Source organism: Pleurodeles waltl, chromosome 6, assembly GCF_031143425.1.
Source record: "Pleurodeles waltl isolate 20211129_DDA chromosome 6, aPleWal1.hap1.20221129, whole genome shotgun sequence".
NCBI lineage: Eukaryota > Metazoa > Chordata > Amphibia > Caudata > Salamandridae > Pleurodeles > Pleurodeles waltl.
This window is the reverse complement of record NC_090445.1, coordinates 20,285,169-20,307,659: the sequence shown is the minus strand read 5'-3', so window position 1 is coordinate 20,307,659 and position 22,491 is coordinate 20,285,169. Positions and strand designations below refer to the sequence as shown.

The window sequence follows — 22,491 nt, the reverse complement described above, 5'->3', positions numbered from 1 at the left end:
ATCAGTAGGTGCCCAACCGGATGAACACTGCACTCTGCAGGTGCCCAACCTGATGAACACTGCACTCTGCATCTGTAGGAGTCCCAGTGAATAAACACTGCACTTTCCGATGCTAACTGCCCCACTAGTAAAGTATCCATCAGAAGAACAAGTTACTTAACCTTTGGTAATGGACTTATGGTAAATACTCAGTTTAATGGAGTGGTCTATTTTTACCATCTAACAGGTTCAAAATTAGAGCTCTGTATACTGGTACTTCCAGTTGATTTGTATTCCACGTCCGAGGGTGCAGAACGAGTCAAGCAAGAAACAGACAGTGTGCAGAGATCGTGCTTCGATGCAGCTCCGCTCCATTCCTTCTAGGGCGTAGTGCAGCACACAGGACCAGTGATATGAAAACTTATGGCTCAAGCCTGGCACCAGAAGGAGATTCTATAGGTGCTGAATCTGCAGCTAGAATTATCCATCAATAAGTTTTAGAGAATGTGATGCAAGGATCCACATTCCATAACTTCATGCATGTGGTGCAGCAACAACAAATATCCTTGAGCAAAGAGGATTGAGTACTGGAAGCCAAGGGGTTTTCTGGGGTGTCGGTGTGGATACAAGGGGGTTAGCGCACACTTCTGGGCTTCCTCTTAATGCATGAGCTCTGGTCACCTCATGCATTAAGAGGAATATTACATTTGTTCATAGGAATGTAGGTGTACCATGTATGGTCGCCATGCAGACTGGACCATCCAGCCCCTCGACACATCTGGCACAAGTAGCTCTTTCTCACACTACTGCTGCAAGCACTGCATAACATGGAAGGAGAGCATTTGAAAGAAGCTAGGCAGATTGAAATTTAGGAGTAGGTACCCACCCCAGTGGCATGTTCATCCAAGTAAGTCCAGGAATCTAAAACAAGAGTATTCTACAACTTTCCAGACCTGACATAGGTCTTTTTACATCACTACTTGTGCCAGAGCTCTCACCCCAACCCAATCCTACCCCATTCTTAAAAATCAGGGAAAAGGCACGAGGCCAGAAGTACAACCAATTATTTTTAAAACTCAAGTTGAGAATTTTGGCGACTTGCAATTTGTGAATCTCAAAAGGAAATGTACTCATGTGTCACAGACACATTTAGCGATTCCCAAAGGGGTCGCAATTGAGCTGCTCATCAATATTCATGAGGCAGGTCGCAAGTTGCGACACTGAGAATGGGCAATAACACAGGGACGGTGGACTGCTGGGGACAGCAGACCACCAGGTCTGTTTGCTTTTAAATAAACACAATTTGTTTTTGTTTGAAATGCAGCCTGTTGTACCGGGATGCGTTTCAAAAAGAAAAATGAAATGTTTCAATTTTTAAGGGTAGGCAGTAGTCGGAGGGACCCTGGCTGCTCAAATGTTTTTGCCATCATTCGCAAAGGGGGGTGGGGGGGCCCTGGGGAGGGAGGTGGTAAAGTGTGATTGTTTTGCAACCGCATTGCGGTTGCTAAACAGCGTGCTGCAGTGGGATGTGCGATTATTAAGAAAGGACCCATCGACACCACCTAATAGCAACTCACAAACCCTATTTTGTGAGTCGGTAACGGATTACTGACTTGCAAAAAAGGGTTTGTACATTCCAGAGGCCGCTTCCAACGGGCTGAATCTCCCTTTGCGACTGCTAACGGCCATACATCCGCCCCAAGATGGTTTTGAAGATGGTGCAGGTATTCATTATGCATTTTTTTTTTTTTTGGCCCACTCGCCTGCAGATGGTGGTTCAATAATTGTAAGTACAATAAAGACTGAAGTCACAAGACATTCTGTTGCACGATTTTCAGTTACTTGTTTGTGGTAGAAATTATGAAATAATTTTAAACGTCACCATTTTAATTAGTGTAAAAGCATGAAATACAGGCCTAGAATATTCGAGTCTGCCAGAATCTTTACAAGCACCTGTGATGTTTTCCCTCCATAATGAACAAGTCACTTGGGGCGCAAGTCACCATTCCCTGCCATGAAGTACCGGCGAGGGAAATACCCAGGGGTAATAGTAACTTATTCACTACTCCAGTGCAAAGTTCTGATTACGTGTGGGTGTACCATACTGGGAGAATACTAGGCGCTCTGGGTAATGAGGTAAATATCAATAAAGATTATATCCTCTAACGGTGCGCCCTTGAAAGACCCCACCCCTGGGTCTTAATATGTGCATAAGCACACGCGTTACAAAAACAAAAATACAGTGCAAAGTTGTGAAAACCGCAGCAGGGAGTGAGGGGTTACTGCAGAAATGGCTGACTGCAGTTTCTAGAAGATCTTTATTGTGGTTTCCAACCATCTGGCCATAACTCCCTTCTAGGTAACTAAACTGCTGTTGAATCCTAGTGATAAAGTACGGTATCATCCAATATTTTTTCTTTACATTTAAAAAATGTAGCTTTTTTTAAAAAATACTGTGGAAAGGTGCAGGAGCCCCCCACTGCCCCAGCAACATTTCACCTTCAACCATCGGGGCCAGTGTTCCAATCAGCCAACAAACTACTGTGGCAATAAAACGCACTGACATGCGGGGGCTGCTTAGGGATTTGGGTGGGGTGGGTGGGGGGAAACGGGCTGGACCAAACACATTTTGGGGCCCCCGTTTTAAACATTTTTTTAATTTATGAAACAATTTAGCTCTTCCATGCCCTCTGCGTGCACAGGACCACGGGCCCAACATTCGCGGCTAGTGACGTGCGCGCTCGATGGTGGACCGCAGCAGCTCAGTAATGTTACTGGAAATAATCTCACACCCTCCCATGTCTCATGCGAGGCCCAGTTTGGATCTAAAAGAAAGTTTTATGGATGCTGCATGTAACAAACCACATTTCTCTGCAAAGTGTCTGTAACGGACTCCCACATCACTCACGTTAAAAATAAAACAAAGGAAAAAATGTTTAAAACAATCTATTGGAGAATTATTCAAAGCTTTCAGGGCCAGACGCTGCAGGACAGAGCTGGCTTCATCAGGGGCCCCTGAAGGGCCGGGGCCCGCTTCCCAGGGCCTTATAACCTCTCTGCGAACACGCACGGGGCGAGGAAAGGGCGGCCAAGCTTCACCCATGGGAAGCCTCGTGGGCGTTTTATTATCTGAGTGCGAAATGCCAGGTCCATTCGGATAAAAGGAGTCCATGGTAAGATGCGCAACAGCCGGGCGGGGCCTGGAGCATCGGAGAGTTCAAAAACGGATTGTACCCACAAACCCCATTACAAACACGAGACATACAGCCGCAAACTTCATTTCTGCTTCGATTCATTTGAAAAAATACAGTTATCTGATTAAGAAACACTAGAGCAAAACTTTGGAAAGCATGTCATCCCTTTTATTAAATCAAAAAAATTATTTAGCACATACGGCAGTTAATACTAGATTTATTCTGCTTTATCTTTTTCCTCTAAGGTAAATTTGACAAATATTAGATAAGAAAATATTTAAAAGGAAAAAAAAATGAAAACCGGAAAAAAACACACCCTGGAATTAAAAAATAGTCACTATTTTAAACTTTTCGTACAGTTAAATGTTCCACAGTGTTCGTGTTAAAGACAGTCATAGCAGATTCATTTTCCATATTAAAAATAACAGCATTTATATTTAATGACAGCATAAAGGAGGGTCCTTTTTTTATTTTCTAACAAGCTTGGAGGTCCTGGCTTTACAAATGCAACTTCATGGTTTATGTGAGAAAACGGCATTGCTTAAAAAAAATAATTAACACTTGTATTTTTTTTAATATTAACCCTTGAAAACACTACAAATTATACAAACCCCCACAAAAACACTGCCCCTGCCTGGGTTGCTGCGGCCGATCGCCACCCGCCCAACGGGCACAGGAGCAGCCACGGAAAAATTCATACCACCATCAGCTGGTTTGCACGTCATTTTAAAAAAATGCAATAAAATCAAAAAAACAGTCAAAATACATGAAATTAGACGTAAAACATTCAATGAATTTACATATTTAAGAATATTTAAATACTGTTTTTTAAAAACTTTAGGATTTCTCTCTGCGTTTTTTTGTTACAGAGCGACCGAAGACTTCCAAGCTGCTATATATTTGTTGCAACAGGAAAAAAAAAAGTTACACAAAAAAAACAATTATAATTAAAAATAAAATATGACAAATTACATGATACAATGTCGACGACCTGTTTGTGCCTTTTGGTGCTTTTAATTTCTTGCGCCAAAAGAAATCCGAAGTTAACAAGTTTGGAATAAAAAAAACTCCCAGCACGTCCATACGCTTAGTATATTAATGACTGTTCCTGATTCTTAGAAAAGTTCAGATCACCCTAGACAACTAGTGTTTCACAAATAAACAGAAGTCTTCATCAAAAGCCTGCAAATCTAGAAACCTCTCTTACAAAAAGGTCTTCGTGATGATTTCAAGAAAATGAAGGAAAACAAAAATAAACAAAAACAGAAGTGAAGGAAAGACGGGGCACCGTGAGGACGCCAGTTCTACTGCTCCTGAAAGATAAAGGAGAAAAGCCAGTTAGGGGAGCACAGCGGCGAGAGGCGCACAGCAACTTCAAAGACGCAGCCCTGGCACACTCCCAAGCGCCACCTGCCCCGGCCTAGACACCCATATGGTCTGTGCGCGAGCAGATCCGGGGTCACCTCGAAGCAGGTTGATGCACGAGGGACTTCTTGGAAACCCGAGAGCAAGGAGGGTGCACAGATGAGCCCACTCCATCTAAAAGGCCGGCACAGGCTCTGGAGCACAGTCCTCGGCCGAGGCATGGGCACCTTACCGGCACAGGCTCTGGTGCACAGTCCCTGGCCGAGGCATGCATACCTTACCGGCGCAGGCTCCGGCGCAGTCCCCGGCCGAGGCATGCGTACCTTACCGGCACAGGCTCTGGCGCACAGTCCCTGGCCGAGGCATGGGCACCTTGCCGGCACAGGCTCTGGCACACAGTCCCTGGCCGAGGCATGCATACCTTACCGGCGCAGGCTCCGGCGCAGTCCCCGGCCGAGGCATGCGTACCTTACCGGCACAGGCTCTGGCGCACAGTCCCTGGCCGAGGCATGGGCACCTTGCCGGCACAGGCTCTGGCACACAGTCCCTGGCCGAGGCATGCATACCTTACCGGCGCAGGCTCCGGCGCAGTCCCCGGCCGAGGCATGCGTACCTTACCAGCACAGGCTCCGGCGCAGTCCCCGTCCGAGGCATGCGTACCTTACCAGCACAGGCTCTGGCGCACAGTCCCTGGCTGAGGCATGCGTACCTTACCGGCACAGGCTCTGGCACACAGTCCCTGGCCGAGGCATGCGTACCTTACCGGCGCAGGCTCCGGCGCACAGTCCCTTCCCAAGGCATGGGCACCTTACCGGCACAGGCTCTGGCGCAGTCCCCGGCCGAGGCATGCGTACCTTACCGGCACAGGCTCCGACGCACTGTCCCTGGCCAAGGCATGCGTACCTTACCGGCACAGGCTCCGACGCACAGTCCCTGGACGAGGCATGCGTACCTTACCGGCACAGGCTCCGACGCACTGTCCCCGGCCGAGGCATGCGTACCTTACCGGCACAGGCTCCAACGCACTGTCCCCGGCCGAGGCATGCATACCTTACCGGCACAGGCTCCGACACACGGTCCCCGGCCGAGGCATGGGCACCTTACCGGCACAGGCTCTGGCACAGTCCCTGGCCAAAGCATGCGTACCTTACCGGCACAGGCTCCGGCGCACAGTCCCTTCCCAAGGCATGGGCACCTTACCGGCACAGGCTCTGGCACAGTCCCCGGCCGAGGCATGCGTACCTTACCGGCACAGGCTCCGACAGTCCCTGGACGAGGCATGCGTAGCTTACTGGCACAGGCTCCGACGCACTATCCCCGGCCGAGGTATGCGTACCTTACCGGCACAGGCTCTGGAGCACAGTCCCCGGCCGAGGCATGCGTACCTTACCGGCACAGGCTCTGGAGCACAGTCCCCGGCCGAGGCATGCGTACCTTACAGGCTCTGGCGCAGTCCCCGGCCGAGGCATGCGTACCTTACCGGCACAGGCTCTGGAGCACAGTCCCCGGCCGAGGCATGCGTACCTTACCGGCACAGGCTCTGGCACAGTCCCCGGTCGAGGCATGCGTACCTTACAGGCTCGGGCGCAGTCCCCGGCCGAGGCATGCGTACCTTACCGGCTCTGGCGCAGTCCCTGGCCGAGGCATGCGTACCTTACCGGCTCTGGCGCAGTCCCTGGCCGAGGCATGCGTACCTTACCGGCACAGGCTCTGGAGCACAGTCCCCGGCCGAGGCATGTGTACCTTACCGGCACAGGCTCTGGCACAGTCCCCGGTCGAGGCATGCGTACCTTACAGGCTCGGGCGCAGTCCCTGGCCGAGGCATGCGTACCTTACCGGCTCTGGCGCAGTCCCTGGCCGAGGTATGCGTACCTTACCGGCTCTGGCGCAGTCCCTGGCCGAGGCATGCGTACCTTACCGGCACAGGCTCTGGAGCACAGCCCCCGGCCGAGGCATGCACATCTTACCGGCGCAGTGTTCCCGGCCACGGCATGCCAGCCTACACACAGTTCAACCATGGCATGCGCACCTTACCGGCACATGCTTCCATGCACAGACCATGCCCGAGAGATATGTGCCTTATACCTGCCACAGTAGGACTGTCTCAGTGTACACTTCCAAAGGCTTACCATGAGCATCAGAATCGCGACTCGAGCACCGGCGGCTTAGACTTGCCAACCGAACCAGACAAGCCGTCTCCGAGTCTGTGCACAGACTTGGAGCTCTAGATCTCGTGCATTGTAAAACTGTAAGAATGGATACAAAAGCCTCACTCATTTAGAAGACACCAATTTTGCAGCTGGTGTTTACACACAATGCCACTGTAGACCTGTAAGCACCGGGCCAGCAGCCTCCGACTGCACTGGATTTGAAATTTCCAGCGCTTAGAATGTTTGAGATCAGGAAGGGGTAGGTAGGCGCTTGAAGAACGTCTACATTTCAAGTTCACTTCAACGCTGGCAATTATTCTGCATAAAAAGCCCAACACAGCTCTCCCCGAGGAGGTTTAATAATTAAACAAGGCAAAGTGCACAAGTGCACACTGAATAGCAGAGGCAAAGTTGTGTTCCACAGGGGGGGGGGGGGCATTTCATCGTGTGATTGATGCAATGCTTTTAAAAATCAAGGCAGGGGCCTGTACACAAACCCAGGGGTACCTCTGGACACACCACGGGGACAGCCGAGCACTGACCAGTGGTGGTAACAGAAGAGAGGTAACACTGCACCGCTGAGTATTAGAAGCACGCCAGGCCCTGAGCGGCACTTACACAAACAACGCAAGATGGAAGAAAACCATATGTACACAATATTACACCATCAAACACAAACCTACGCTCCGGGGCCTAGCTTCGGGGAGGGATGTTGGGTACAGGTGCTTTGTCGTGAAGTGCTTGTCGGATTTCACCAGGAATTTACACATGCACACGCACACATGCACTCTCCCCTCCGTTGTGAAGTTCTTACAACTGGGGGCTATTTGACAACAACTTCTCTTGTAAGTAACCCTAATCCGCACCGCTCTCCCTTTCCACGCCGCCCTCAAGCCCCGCTTCTGTAGAATGTATTTTACCATGACTGCCAGCGTGTCTGTTGCAAATTTGAGTCCCCGCCCCCCCCCCCCCCCCCCCAATCTTACTGGCCAAGCCAGGCCCCTGACTACAATACATGTAATAAGGTTTCCTAGCCCTACAGTGCAAAAAGTGAGTTTTTGTAGAAATAAACCCGTGGCAGAGTTTTTTATAAAGTCAGCAGAAATTGTACAATTTGACCATTTAATCTCGCTAGGTTTTGTATATCACCCGGCTGTGAATGACTTACTGCGAAGCCCGGGCGCATGAATGAGAACCTGGCACTACTGGGAGGGGGTGCACAGGCCCAGGGGTGGCACCCAGCTCCTGCTGTAAATACCCAAAGATGACCCAGATGGCTCTGCTGGGGCTAGTACACGTGAGCTGCCAGCTTCGACTCTCTGTTCATAGTATAGACTAGTTGACGTGGCTCGCTAACATGGAGAACTGATGTTCCTCCCATAAACAGAATCATGTGCCCTGAGAACCATATGGCCGCCCGACCCCGTTAGGCTGACTGGAGAACCCCGGGGCGCACCTCTGAGAAGCAAGGTGCTGCAATGCAGTAAGTGGTCCTCTCCAGAAACCGAGGCACTGGCCGCGCTTCTAACAACGGGCACCGACAGCCAAGAGGTAAAGGTTGCGTTTAAATGCGGAGTGCTGCAGTTAAACAAAGGAGGGCCCGAGGCATCTTAGATTCTTTGTGGTAATAGGCAGAAGGGAGTTAGACGAACTGCTAGCTGTGCCTCCCACAGGATGAAATGCGTGACTCGTAAGGGGACCTCATTTCTGCAAGGGCCGGGGCGCTGCCGGCTGTCCATTGGGGGGCATCTTTACTCGTACGACGTACAGGGTGCAGACCACCGAGGGATGGGGCAGCAGGTACATGTCCCAGGGAGCTGTGATCCCCCCCCCCCCTCCTCCAGCCACCCTCGGGCGATGCTGCCAGACCAGGTCCGATGGGCAGTCGAGAGAGGTTTGCGCCCTCTGCCGTGACCACTGGTCCCCAACACCGAGGGCAGCAGAGAGGCTGTCTGACCGATGAAGAACCCACCACAGGCCGGCGGGAGAGGGCGATCACGGCCACTCGGACCACGGAGCCACAAAACAATGAGGGGCAAGCACCCCAACAGACGATCGGCCTCCTAACAGCAGGTGAGGACTACAGGAGCAGCAAGGGGGCCGTCTGCACCCGTGAAGGACCGACAAACGCAGCCACTCGGACCACGAAGCCACAAAACTGTGCCTCGAGCTCCAACGAGGGGCTCTCCTCGCACGCACCCCAACTGCGGCGGCCCCTCAACAGTACCCTGGCTTGATTTAAAGGGGGCAGGGGGCACCGCGGCCCAGCCAGACAACTCTGACCCTGGCTAACCCATTTCCACACAACCAACTCCGAACCGGGCTAAGCGCCTCACACGCAACTGTACCCCAAGACAAGACCGAGGGGTCCACACCTGCGCCACCAAAACACGGCTCCTACCAGAGAAGGGCCACCACAAACTGCCCCAACCCACACTAACCTTTTACCAGAAACAATGTCTCCCGTCCTGGCAGAGCCCGCGACTTACTGATGAGTATTACCTGTGCAGGTATCTCCATGCGTGCGACTGATTGTATGTGCTCAGTTAAGTAGCTTGCTGCTGGGGCGCGCACGCAGACACAGACAGGCAGACACCTTGCACGGAGTAAGCCTGCGCGCACTCACCTGGCTGTGGGCCTGAGGCTGCCCCAGGGTCTGTCCATAGTAGGCTGCCTGCTGTCTGTAATACTCCGCCCAGGCCATGGTGTAGTCCGGCTGAGAGCTCTGCTGGGAAGCCGCATTAGCAGCCTGGTCTGCAACGAGAAAGAGAATCCCACTGAGCACGAGACAGATGAAAGCACAAAACACGTAGAACCAGCTACATTCACCCAGGAGAGAGCGAAGGAGACGCCAGCGGCAGCTGCAGATCAAAGATCCAGGAAGCAACTGCAGGCAACAACCAAGAACCATTCGATGGTACAACACACCGCCCAGACCCATGCACCGAACACTAGAACCATTCGATGGTACAACACACCGCCCAGACCCATGCACCGAACACTAGAACCCACTCAATGGTACAAGACACCGCCCAGACCCATGCACCGAACACTAGAACCCGCTCGATGGTACAAGACACCGCCCAGACCCATGCACCGAACACTAGAACCCACTCGATGGTACAACACACAGCCCAGACCCATGCACCGAACACTAGAACCCGCTCGATGGTACAACACACCGCCCCAGACCCATGCACCGAACACTAGAACCCGCTCGATGGTACAACACACCGCCCCAGACCCTTGCACCGAACACTAGAAGCCACTCGATGGTACAACACACCGCCCAGACCCATGCACCGAACACTAGAACCCACTCGTTCATACAACACCATCCAGACCCATGGACCGAACACTAGAACCCACTCGATGGTACAACACACCGCCCAGACCCATGCACCGAACACTAGAACCCACTCAATGGTACAAGACACCGCCCAGACCGCTGCACCGAACACTAGAACCCGCTCAATGGTACACGACACCGCCCAGACCCATGCACCGAACACTAGAACCCGCTCGATGGTACACGACACCGCCCAGACCCATGCACCGAACACTAGAACCCGCTCGATGGTACAACACACCGCCCAGACCCATGCACCGAACACTAGAACCCACTCAATTGTACAACACACCGCCCAGACCCATGCACCGAACACTAGAACCCACTCGATGGTACAAGTGACCGCCCAGACCCATGCACCGAACACTAGAACCCGCTCGATGGTGCAAGACACCGCCCAGACCCATGCACCGAACACTAGAACCCACTCGATGGTACAACACACCGCCCAGACCCATGCACCGAACACTAGAACCCACTCGATGGTACAAGTGACCGCCCAGACCCATGCACCGAACACTAGAACCCGCTCGATGGTGCAAGACACCGCCCAGACCCATGCACCGAACACTAGAACCCACTCGATGGTACAACACACCGCCCAGACCCATGCACCGAACACTAGAACCCACTCGATGGTACAAGTGACCGCCCAGACCCACGCACCGAACACTAGAACCCGCTCGATGGTACAACACACCGCCCAGACCCATGCACCGAACACTAGAACCCGCTCGATGGTACAACACACCGCCCAGACCCATGCACCGAACACTAGAACCCGCTCGATGGTACAACACACCGCCCAGACCCATGCACCGAACACTAGAACCCGCTCGATGGTACAAGTGACCGCCCAGACCCATGCACCGAACACTAGAGCCCGCTCGATGGTACAAGACACCGCCCAGACCCATGCACCGAACACTAGAGCCCGCTCGATGGTACAAGACACCGCCCAGACCCATGCACCGAACACTAGAGCCCGCTCGATGGTACAAGACACCGCCCAGACCCATACACCGAACACTAGAGCCCGCTCGATGGTACAAGACACCGCCCAGACCCATGCACCGAACACTAGAGCCCGCTCGATGGTACAAGACACCGCCCAGACCCATGCACCGAACACTAGAACCCGCTCGATGGTACAACACACCGCCCAGACCCATGCACCGAACACTAGAACCCGCTCGATGGTACAACACACCGCCCAGACCCATGCACCGAACACTAGAACCCGCTCGATGGTACAACACACCGCCCAGACCCATGCACCGAACACTAGAACCCACTCGTTCATACAACACCATCCAGACCCATGGACCGAACACTAGAACCCACTCGATGGTACAACACACCGCCCAGACCCATGCACCGAACACTAGAACCCACTCGATGGTACAACACACCGCCCAGATCCATGCACCGAACACTAGAACCCACTCGATGGTACAACACACCGCCCAGACCCATGCACCGAACACTAGAACCCACTCGATGGTACAACACACCGCCCAGATCCATGCACCGAACACTAGAACCCACTCGATGGTACAACACACCGCCCAGACCCATGCACCGAACACTAGAACCCACTCGATGGTACAACACACCGCCCAGACCCATGCACCGAACACTAGAACCCACTCGATGGTACAACACCGCCCAGACCCATGCAACGAACACTAGAACCCACTCGATGGTACAACACACCGCCCAGACCCATGCACCGAACACTAGAACCCACTCGATGGTACAACACACCGCCCAGATCCATGCACCGAACACTAGAACCCACTCGATGGTACAACACACCGCCCAGACCCATGCACCGAACACTAGAACCCACTCGATGGTACAACACACCGCCCAGACCCATGCACCGAACACTAGAACCCACTCGATGGTACAACACACCGCCCAGACCCATGCACCGAACACTAGAACCCACTCGATGGTACAACACACCGCCCAGACCCATGCACCGAACACTAGAACCCACTCGATGGTACAAGACACCGCCGAGACCCATGCACCGAACACTAGAAGCCACTCGTTCGTACAACACCATCCAGACCCATGGACCGAACACTAGAACCCACTCGATGGTACAACACACCGCCCAGACCCATGCACCGAACACTAGAACCCGCTCGATGGTACAACACACCGCCCAGACCCATGCACCGAACACTAGAACCCGCTCGATGGTACAACACACCGCCCAGACCCATGCACCGAACACTAGAACCCGCTCGATGGTACAACACACCGCCAAGACCCATGCACCGAACACTAGAACCCGCTCGATGGTACAACACACCGCCCAGACCCATGCACCGAACACTAGAACCCGCTTGATGGTACAACACACTGCCCAGACCCATGCACCGAACACTAGAACCCGCTCGATGGTACAACACACTGCCCAGACCCATGCACCGAACACTAGAACCCGCTCAATGGTACAACACATCGCCCAGACCCATGCACCGAACACTAGAACCCACTCGATGGTACAACACACCGCCCAGACCCATGCACCGAACACTAGAACCCGCTCGATTGTACAAGACACCGCCCGACCCATCCACCGAACACTAGAACCCACTCGTTCGTACAACACCATCCAGACCCATGGACCGAACACTAGAACCTACTCGTTCGTACAACACCATCCAGACCCATGGACCGAACACTAGAACCTACTCGATGGTACAAGACACCGCCCGACCCATCCACCGAACACTAGAACCCACTCGTTCGTACAACACCATCCAGACCCATGGACCGAACACTAGAACCTACTCGATGGTACAACACACCGCCCAGACCCATCCACCGAACATTAGAACCCACTCAGTTACAAAATGTCTTGCACAGTCCCATGCACCAAACACTAGAACCCATTCTATGGTACAAAATGTCTCAGTCCCATGCACAAAACACTAGAGCCAATTAAATGGTACAACATGCGTTGTAGATCAACGTATCCAATACAAACTAATTTGATGGTACAACACACCACCCAGACCCATGCACCAAACACTAGAACCCATTCTATGGTACAAAATTTCCCACCCAGTCCCATGCACCCAACACTAGAACTCATTCGATGGTACAACACTGCACAGACCCATGCACCCAACACTAGAACTCATTCAAAGGGACATGTGCCACACATCCACCCAACACTAGAACCCACTCGATAGTACAACATGCGCTGCAGACCCACACACCCAACACTAGAACTCATTCGATGGTTAAGCATTCGCTACACAGACCCACACCCTCATCCCAAGAACCCAGTCGATGGTTAAGCATGCACTGCACAGACCCACACCCCCAAAACTAGAACACATTCGATGGTTAAGCATGCGCTGCTGTAGGAAGCTGGCTCTGTATGTACTATATCAAAGTGAGAGATAGTGTGCAGAGTCCAAGGGTTCCCCTTAGAGGTTGATAGTGGCAATATTAGATTAAACTAATGCTCTATTTGTGGTAGTGAGGTCGGGCAGTTAGGCTTAGCAGAGGGTAGTGTTAAGCATTTGTTGTACACACAAGCAATAAGTGAGAACACACTCAATGACAACTCCAGACCAATAGGTTTTTATATAGAAAAATATTCTTATTTTATTTCTAGAACCACAAGATTCAGTTTGCAGGTAAGTACATTAAATGAAAGGTACTTTGCATAGGTAAGTTCAGTACTTTGAATCAAATCGACAATACATACAGTTTTCTTTAAAATGGCAAAAAGCTATTTTAAAAGTGGACAGTGCAATTTAACAGTTCCTGGGGGAGGAAAATATAGTACAGATCTGGAGGTAAGTAATCGACTTACAATCTCCGGGGCACAGGTAACTCTACCGTTGGGGGTTCACGATAACCCCAAACACCCAGCACCAGCAACACAGGGCTGTAAGGAAACGCCTCCTTGGCATGGTTACCCCCTGACTTTTTGCCTTTTACTGATGCAAAGTGTAGGAAGTTGGCTCTATGTACTATTTCAAAGTAAGAAATAGCATGCACAGAGTCCAAGGGTTCCCCTTAGAGGTATGATAGTGGCAAAAAGAGATAATTCTAATGCTCTGTTTTGTGGTAGTGTGGTTGAGCAGTAGGCTTATCAGAGGGTAGTGTTAAGCATTTGTTGTACACACACAGGCAATGAGGAACACACACTCAAAGACAATTCCAGGCCAATAGGTTTTTGTATAGAAAAATATATTTTCTTAGTTTAAGAACCACAGGTTCAAGATTTACATGTAATACTTCAAATGAAAGGTATTGCAGGTAGGTACTTTAGGAACTTTGAATTAGCAAAATAGCATATACAGTTTTCACATAAATCACATAGCTATTTTAAAACTAGACACGTAGTGCAATTTTCAACAGTTCCTGGGGGAAGTAAGAGTTTGTTAGTTTTTGCAGGTAAGTAAACCACCTACGGGGTTCAAGTTTGGGTCCAAGGTAGCCCACCGTTGGGGGTTCAGAGCAACCCCAAAGTTACCACACCAGCAGCTCAGGGCCGGTCAGGTGCAGAGGTCAAAGTGGTGCCCAAAACGCATAGGCTTCAATGGAGAATGGGGTGCCCCGGTTCCAGTCTGCCAGCAGGTAAGTACCCACATCTTTGCAAGGCAGACCAGGGGGGTTTTGTAGGGCACCGGGGGACAGACACAAGTCCACACAAAGTACACCCTCAGCGGCACGGGGGCGGCCGGGTTCAGTGTGCAAACAAGTGTCGGGTTTGTAATAGAAAGCAATGGGAGACCAAGGGGTCTCTTCAGCGATGCAGGCAGGCAAGGGGGGGGGGGGGGGGGAGGGGCTCCTCGGGGTAGCCACCACCTGGGCAAGGGAGAGGGCCACCTGGGGGTCACTCCTGCACTGGAGGTCTGATCCTTCAGGTCCTGGCGGCTGCAGTGTCCCTACCAGGCGTCGGGTTCTTGGAAACAGGCAGTCGCGGTCAGGGTGAGCCTCGGGATTCCCTCTGCAGACGTCACTGTGGGGGCTCAGGGGGGTCAACTCTGGCTACTCACGGTCTTGCAGTCGCCAGGGAGTCCTCCCTGAAGTGATTGTTCTCCACAAGTCGAGCCGGGGGCGTCGGGTGCAGAGTGCAAAGTCTCACGCTTCCGGCAGGAAACACGAGTTGTTTCAAAGTTGCTTCTTTGTTGCAAAGTTGCAGTCTTTGGTGAACAGAGCCGCTGTCCTCGGGAGTTCTTGGTCCTTCTAGATGCAGGGCAGTCCTCTGAGGCTTCAGAGGTCGCTGGTCCCTGTGGAAAGCGTCGCTGGAGCAGTGTCTTTATAAGTGGGGAGACAGGCCGGTAGAGCTGGGGCCAAAGCAGTTAGTGTCTCCGTCTTCTCTGCAGGGTTTTTCAGCTTAGCAGTCCTCTTCTTCTTAGGTTGCAGGAATCTGAGTTCCTAGGTTCTGGGGAGCCCCTAATTACTGAATTTAGGGGTGTGTTTAGGTCTGGGGGTTAGTAGCCAATGGCTACTAACCTTGAGGGTGGGTACACCCTCTTTGTGCCTCCTCCCTGAGGGGAGGGGGGCACATCCCTAATCCTATTGGGGGAATCCTCCATCTGCAAGATGGAGGATTTCTAAAAGTTAGAGTCACCTCAGCTCAGGACACCTTAGGGGCTGTCCTGACCGGCCAGTGACTCCTTGTTTTTCTCATTATCTCCTCCGGCCTTGCCGCCAAAAGTGGGGCCGTGGCCGGAGGGGGCGGGCAACTCCACTAGCTGGAGTGCCCTGGGGTGCTGTAACAAAGGGGGTGAGCCTTTGAGGCTCACCGCCAGGTGTTACAGTTCCTGCAGGGGGAGGTGTGAAGCACCTCCACCCAGTACAGGCTTTGTTACTAGCCACAGAGTGACAAAGGCACTCTCCCCATGTGGCCAGCAACATGTCTGGTGTGTGGCAGGCTGCTAAAACTAGTCAGCCTGCACGTATAGTCGGTTAAGGTTTCAGGTGGCACCTCTAAGGTGCCCTCTGGGGGTGTATGTTACAATTAAATGTACACTGGCATCAGTGTGCATTTATTGTGCTGAGAAGTTTGGTATCAAACTTCACAGTTTTCAGTGTAGCCATTATGGTGCTGTGGAGTTCGTGCATAACAGACTCCCAGACCATATACTCTTATGGCTAGCCTGCAATTACAATGTCTAAGGTTTTGCTTAGACACTGTAGGGGCATAGTGCTCATGCACTTATGCCCTCACCTATGGTATAGTGCACCCTGCCTTAGGGCTGTAAGGCCTGCTAGAGGGGTGACTTATCTATACTGCATAGGCAGTGTGAGGTTGGCATGGCACCCTGAGGGGAGTGCCATGTCGACTTTGTCGTTTTATCCCCACTAGCACACACAAGCTGGCAAGCAGTGTGTCTGTGCTGAGTGAGGGGTCCCCAGGGTGGCATAAGATATGCTTCAGCCCTTAGAGACCTTCCCTGGCATCAGGGCCCTTGGTACCAGGGGTACCAGTTACAAGGGACTTACCTGGATGCCAGGGTGTACCAATTGTGGAAACAAAAGTACAGGTTAGGGAAAGAACACTGGTGCTGGGGCCTGGTTAGCAGGCCTCCGCACACTTTCAAATCAAAACTTAGCATCAGCAAAGGCAAAAAGTCAGGGGGTAACCATGCCAAGGAGGCATTTCCTTACAAGGGTGTCAAAGGCCTGTTGGCATTCTATAGTCCAGTTTACCTTCTTAGGCATTTTCTTGGAGGTATGTTCTGTGAGGGGTGTCACTATTGATCCATATCCCTTCACAAACCTCCTGTAGTAGCCAGTCAAGCCAAGGAACGCCCCGACTTGAGTCTGGGTTTTTGGAGCTACCCAGTCCAGAATAGTCTGGATCTTGGGTTGGAGTGGCTGAACTTGGCCTCCACCTACAAGGTGTCCCAGTTAAACCACAGTTCCCCGCCCTATCTGACATCTGGATGCCTTGATAGAGAGGCCTGCTGATTGCAGGGCCTGCAAAACCTTCTCCAGGTGGACCAGGTGATCCTGCCAGCTGGAGCTAAAGACAGCAATATCGTCAAGATAAGCTGCACTAAAAGACGCCAAGCCAGCAAGGACTTGATTCACCAACCTTTGGAAGGTGGCAGGGGCATTCTTTAAGCCAAAGGGCATCACAGTAAACTGATAATGCCCATCAGTTGTGGAGAATGCGGTCTTTTCTTTTGTTCCTGGTGCCATTTTTTTTGCCAGTACCCTGCTGTCAAGTCAATTAGCTCATCTGCCCTTGGAATGGGATGGGCATCTGTCTTAATGACAGAATTAAGTCCTCTGTAGTCCACACAAAACCTCATCTCTCTTGCTATCCTTGGTGTGAGGTTTGGGGACTAAGAACACTGGGCTAGCCCAGGGGCTGTCAGAGTGCTCAATGACTCCCAATGCCAGCATCTTGTGGACTTCTACTTTGATGCTTTCCTTAACTTGGTCTGACTGTCTGAAAATTTTGTTTTTGACAGGCATGCTGTCTCGTGTGTCCACATCATGGGTACACAGGTGTGTCTGACCAGGGGTTAGGGAAAAGAGCTCAGCAAACTGTTGCAGGACCTTCCTACAGTCAGATTGCTGTTGGCTAGAGAGGGTGTCTGAATAGATCACTCCATCTACTGAGCCATCTTTAGGGTCAGTGGAGATGAGATCAGAGAGATTTTCACTCTCAGCTTCCTGGTCCTCATTTGTAATCATTAACAGGTTTACATCTGCCCTGTCATGAAAGAGTTTGAGGCGGTTCACGTGGGTCACCGTTTTGGGGGTCCTGCTAGTGCCTAGGTCTACCAGGTAGGTGACCTGATTCCCTCTCTAGCACTGGGTAAGGGCCACTCCATCTGTCATGAAGTGCCCTGGGAGACACAGGCTCCAGAACCCAGACTTTCTGCCCTGGCTGAAACTCAACCATAGCAGCCTTTTGGTCATACCACATCTTCTGGAGTTGTTGGCTGACCTCAAGGTTTTTGCTTTCCTTTTCCATGTACTCTGCCATCCTGGAACGTAGGCCTAGTACATAGTCCACTATATCTTGTTTAGGCTCATGAAGGTCTCTCCCAGCCTTCTTTTACAAGAGCTAGTGGTCCCCTTACAGGATGGCCAAACAGAAGTTCAAAGGGGGAAAACCCTACTCCCTTCTGAGGCACCTCTGTAGGCGACAAGCAGACATGGCAAGAGGACATCCCATCTCCTTTTGAGCTTTTCAGGGAGCCCCATGATCATGCCCTTCAATGTCTTGATGAATCTTTCCACAAGACCATTGGTTTGTGGATGGTATGGTGTGGTGAATTTGTAAGTCACCCCACACTCATTCCACATGTGCTTCAGGTATACTGACATGAAGTTGGTACCCCTGTCAGACACCACCTCCTTAGGAAATCCCACTCTGGTAAAGATACCAAGGAGTGCTTTAGCTACTGCAGGGGCAGTAGTGGACCTAATGGGAATTGCTTCAGGGTATCTAGTAGCATGGTCCACTACTACTCGTATATACTGGTTCCCTGAGGCTGTGGGAGGTTCAAGTGGACCCACTATGTCCACACCCACTCTTTCAAAGGGGACCCCCACGACTGGAAGTGGAATGCAGGGGGCCTTTGGATGGCCACCTGTCTTACCACTGGCTTGACAGGTGGCACAGGAGACACAAAACTCCTTTACTTTCTGGGACATGTTGGGCCAATAGAAATGGTTGACTAACCTCTCCCAAGTCTTGGTTTGTCCCAAATGCCCAGCAAGTGGAATATCATGGGCTAAGGTCAGAATGAACTCCCTAAACTCCTGAGGCACTACCACTCTCCTAGTGGCACCAGGTTTGGGATCTCTTGCCTCAGTGTAGAGGAGTCCATCTTCCCAGTAGACCCAATGTGTTCCAGTGATTTTGCCTTTGGTTTCCTCAGCAGCTTGCTGCCTGAGGCCTTCAAGAGGGACAGGTTTCTTGCCCCTTACACAACTGTTCCCTTGTGGGTCCCCCTGGGCCTAAGAGTTCAACCTGATAAGGTTCCAACTCCATGGGCTAAGTTCCCTCAGATGGCAGAACTTCTTCCTGGGAAGAGAGGTTCCCTTTCTTTTGTTGTGTTGAAGTGGTTCCCCAGTCTTCTTTCCTTTTCTCTTGGAGGGTTGGGCCATTATTCCAGACTCCAACACCTCTTTTTCACCATGAACTCTGCACTGTGCCCTTGTCTTGACACACCAGTTCAGGGATACCCAGCATGGGTTTTGAGTTCTACCTCAGCCCATGCTGAGGACTCCAGGTCATTTCCAAGCAAACAGTCTACTGGGATATTTGAGGAGACCACCACCTGTTTCAGGCCAGTGACCCCTCCCCACTCTAAAGTTACCATAGCCATGGGATGTACTTTGGTCTGATTGTCAGTGTTGCTGACTGGATAAGTTTGTCCAGTCAGGTACTGGCCTGGGGAAACCAGTTTGTCACAATTGGGACACTGGCACCTGTATCCCTCAGGCCTTCTACACTAGTCCCATTAATTAAGAGTTGCTGCCTGTACTTTTGCATATTAGGGGGCTAGGCAGCCAGTGTGGCTAAGTCCACCCCACCCTCAGAGACTAATGTAGCTTCAGTGTGAACCCGTATTTGCTCTGGGCACACTGTTGATCCCACCTGGAGACTGGCTATTCCAGTGCTAACTGGAGGAGTAGTAGTAGTAGTAGTAGTAGTAGTAGTAGAAGTGGAACCTTTCTTGGGACAGGCCTGGTCTCCAGTTTGGTGTCCCTGCTGATTACAGCTACAACACCAGGCCTTTTTGGGATCAAAGTGTTTACCCTTGTACTCAAAATTGGATTGTGAAAAGGCTTTGGACCCTCCCTCCTGAGCAGGTGTTCGGGGCCCTGTAAAAGACTCTTTACTTTTACCCTTGGATGTCTCAACACTCTTCCCCTGGGGAGTCTTTGTGACCCCTTTCTTTTAGTCACCCCCTGTGGAAGTCTTGGTCACCCTAGTCTTGACCCAATGGTCCGCCTTCTTTCCCAATTCTTGGGGAGAAATTGGGCTTGGTCTACCAGATGCTGATGCAGTTTATCATTGAAACAATTACTTAAAAGGTGTTTTCATAAACCGATTGTACAGCCCATCATAATCATTTACACCACTGACACTAATCCAGCCATCCAGTGTTTTGATTGAGAAGTCAACAAAAGCAACCCAGGTCTGGCTCGAGGATTTTTGAGCCCCCTGAACCTAATCCTGTACTCAATTGAGAATCCAAAGCCCTCAATCAGGGTAGCCTTCATGAGGTCATAGGATTCTGCATCTTTTCCAGAGAGTGTGAGGAGTCTATCCCTACACTTTCCAGTGAACATTTCCCAAAGGAGAGCACCCCAGTGAGATTGGTTTACTTTTCTGGTTGCACAAGCCCTCTCAAAAGCTGTGAACCATTTGGTGATTTCATCACCATCTTCATATTTAATTACAATTCCTTTGGGGATTTTTAGCATGTCAGGAGTATCTCTGACCCTATTTAAATTGCTGCCACCAATGATGGGAGCTAAGCCCATCTCTTTGTTTCCCTTTCTATTGCTAGGAGCTGTCTCTCCAAAGCCAATCTTTTGGCCATCCTGGCTAACAGGAGGTCATTTTCATTGAGGCTGCCCTCAATGCTTCCAGAGCTGTTGGACTCTCCTGTGAGAGAAGCAACATCTCTGACTATCACTTCTGGAGTCGGGGTTGGAGAAACCCTGGTCTCCCTAACTAGGACTGGAGGGGAAAACATTCTCCTCCACATCACTAGCTTCCCCCTATGAGAGGACATCATCATAGGGGTTGTTTATAGCAAACTGCCAAGAGATCCTGGAGCTATACTTTGGTAGGGGTTGAACCAGTTTTTCTCTTTTTGATTTTGCAGAGTCCTTAACTCTGACATCCTAAGATGCAGGTAAGGGGTGCGGTTGAGCTCCACCACCATCTCTTCTGCAGCAGACATTATTTCTCTAAAAGTTTGAATACTTTTTAAGAATCTAAAAAACTATCTCTAGAACTTAATTCAAACTTTTAAACTCTGAAAGAAATGCTAACAGGGACTAACACAAGGCCCTAGCAGGACTTTTAAAAATTTAGAAAAATAGCTCAAATTTCAAAAATCAGTTTCTAATGACAATTTTTGGAATTTAGTTGTGTGATCAGGTATTACTGGTATTTACAGAGCCAACTTCCTACACATCTGTTTGTGGATGATATGGTGTGGTGAACGTATAAGTCACCCCACACTCACTCTACATGTGTTTGAGATCAGCTGACATGAAGTTAGTACCCATGTCAGAAACCACTTCCTTAGGGCAACCCACTCTGGTAAAAATACCAATAAGGGCCTTGGCTACTGCAGGGGCAGTAGTCAACCTAGAGAATTGCTTCAGGGTATCTAGTAGCATTATCCACTACCACCAGTATGTGCTGGTTCCCTGAGGCTGTGGGAGGTTCAAGTGGACCCACAATGTCAACACAGACCCTTTAAAAGTGGACCTCCACCACTGGAAGTGGAATGAGGGGGACCATTGGATGCCCACCTGCCTTGCCACTTGCTTGACAGGTTACACAGGAGCTACAAAACTCCTACTTTCTGGGGCATGTTGGGCCAATAGAAATGGTTCCACCAACCTGTCCCATGTCTTGGTTAGTCCCAAAAGCCCAGCTAGGGGGTGGGGGGTTGGGGGTGTGGGGGAGGGGAGGGTTGTCATGGGCCAAGGTGAGGAAGAACTCTCAACTCTTGAGGCACTCTCCTAGTGGCACCAGGTTTGGGATCTCTTGCCTCAGTGTAAAGGAGTCCATCCTCACCAACAGACCCTGTGGGAGCCACTGACATCTCCCATCGCCTATTCAGCAGCTTGCTGTCTCAGACCTTCAAGAGTGGGACAGGTCCTTTGTCCCTGGCACAGCTATTACTTTGAGGGTCCCCCTGGACCCAAGAGCTCCACCTGGTAAGGTTCCAGCTTCATGGACTCAGTTCCCTCAGGGGATGGGACATCTTCCTGGGAAGTAGGCCCCGTTTCTTTTGCTGTACAGAGGCTGGCACCCCAGTCTCCTTACCTTTTCACTTGGAAGGTTGGTCCATTATTCCAGGTTCCAGCACCATTTTAACCCTGTGCTCTGGTTTTCACACACACCAGTTCAGGGATACCCAGCATGGATGCATGGGTTTTGAGTTCTACCTCAGCCCATGTGGAGGACTCCAAATCATTCCCTAGCAAACATTCTACCGGGCTTGGAGAAGAGACCACTACCTGTTTCAGGCCAGTAACCCTCTCTCCATTCTAAATTCACCATAACCATGGGATGGACTTTAGTTTAATTGTCAGCATTGGTAACTGGACAGGTTTGTCCAGCCAAATACGGTCGTGAGGAAACCCGTTTGTCTGTCACCATGGCAACACTGGCACCTGTATCCCTCATGGCTTCTAACTTATTCCCATTTATCAAGAGTTGCTGCCTGTATTTTTGCATGCTATGCGG

At 51.1% G+C, this 22,491-nt stretch overlaps 1 protein-coding gene across 5 annotated transcripts in view; it reads right to left on the bottom strand.

Annotated features, from left to right (window-relative positions):
- Positions 1 to 3,319: 3,319 nt before the first annotated feature.
- FUBP3 (far upstream element binding protein 3) overlaps positions 3,320 to 22,491 on the bottom strand; it is a 217,507-nt gene continuing 198,335 nt past the window's right edge. For all 5 annotated transcript variants that reach the window (XM_069237058.1, XM_069237062.1, XM_069237059.1 and 2 more), the window contains 2 exons: positions 9,315 to 9,442; positions 3,320 to 4,486 (listed from right to left, as the gene is read on the bottom strand). In XM_069237058.1, coding sequence (XP_069093159.1) covers positions 4,478 to 4,486; positions 9,315 to 9,442 — 137 coding nt within the window. In that variant the 3' untranslated portion in view covers positions 3,320 to 4,477. The remainder of the gene's footprint in view (positions 4,487 to 9,314; positions 9,443 to 22,491) is intronic.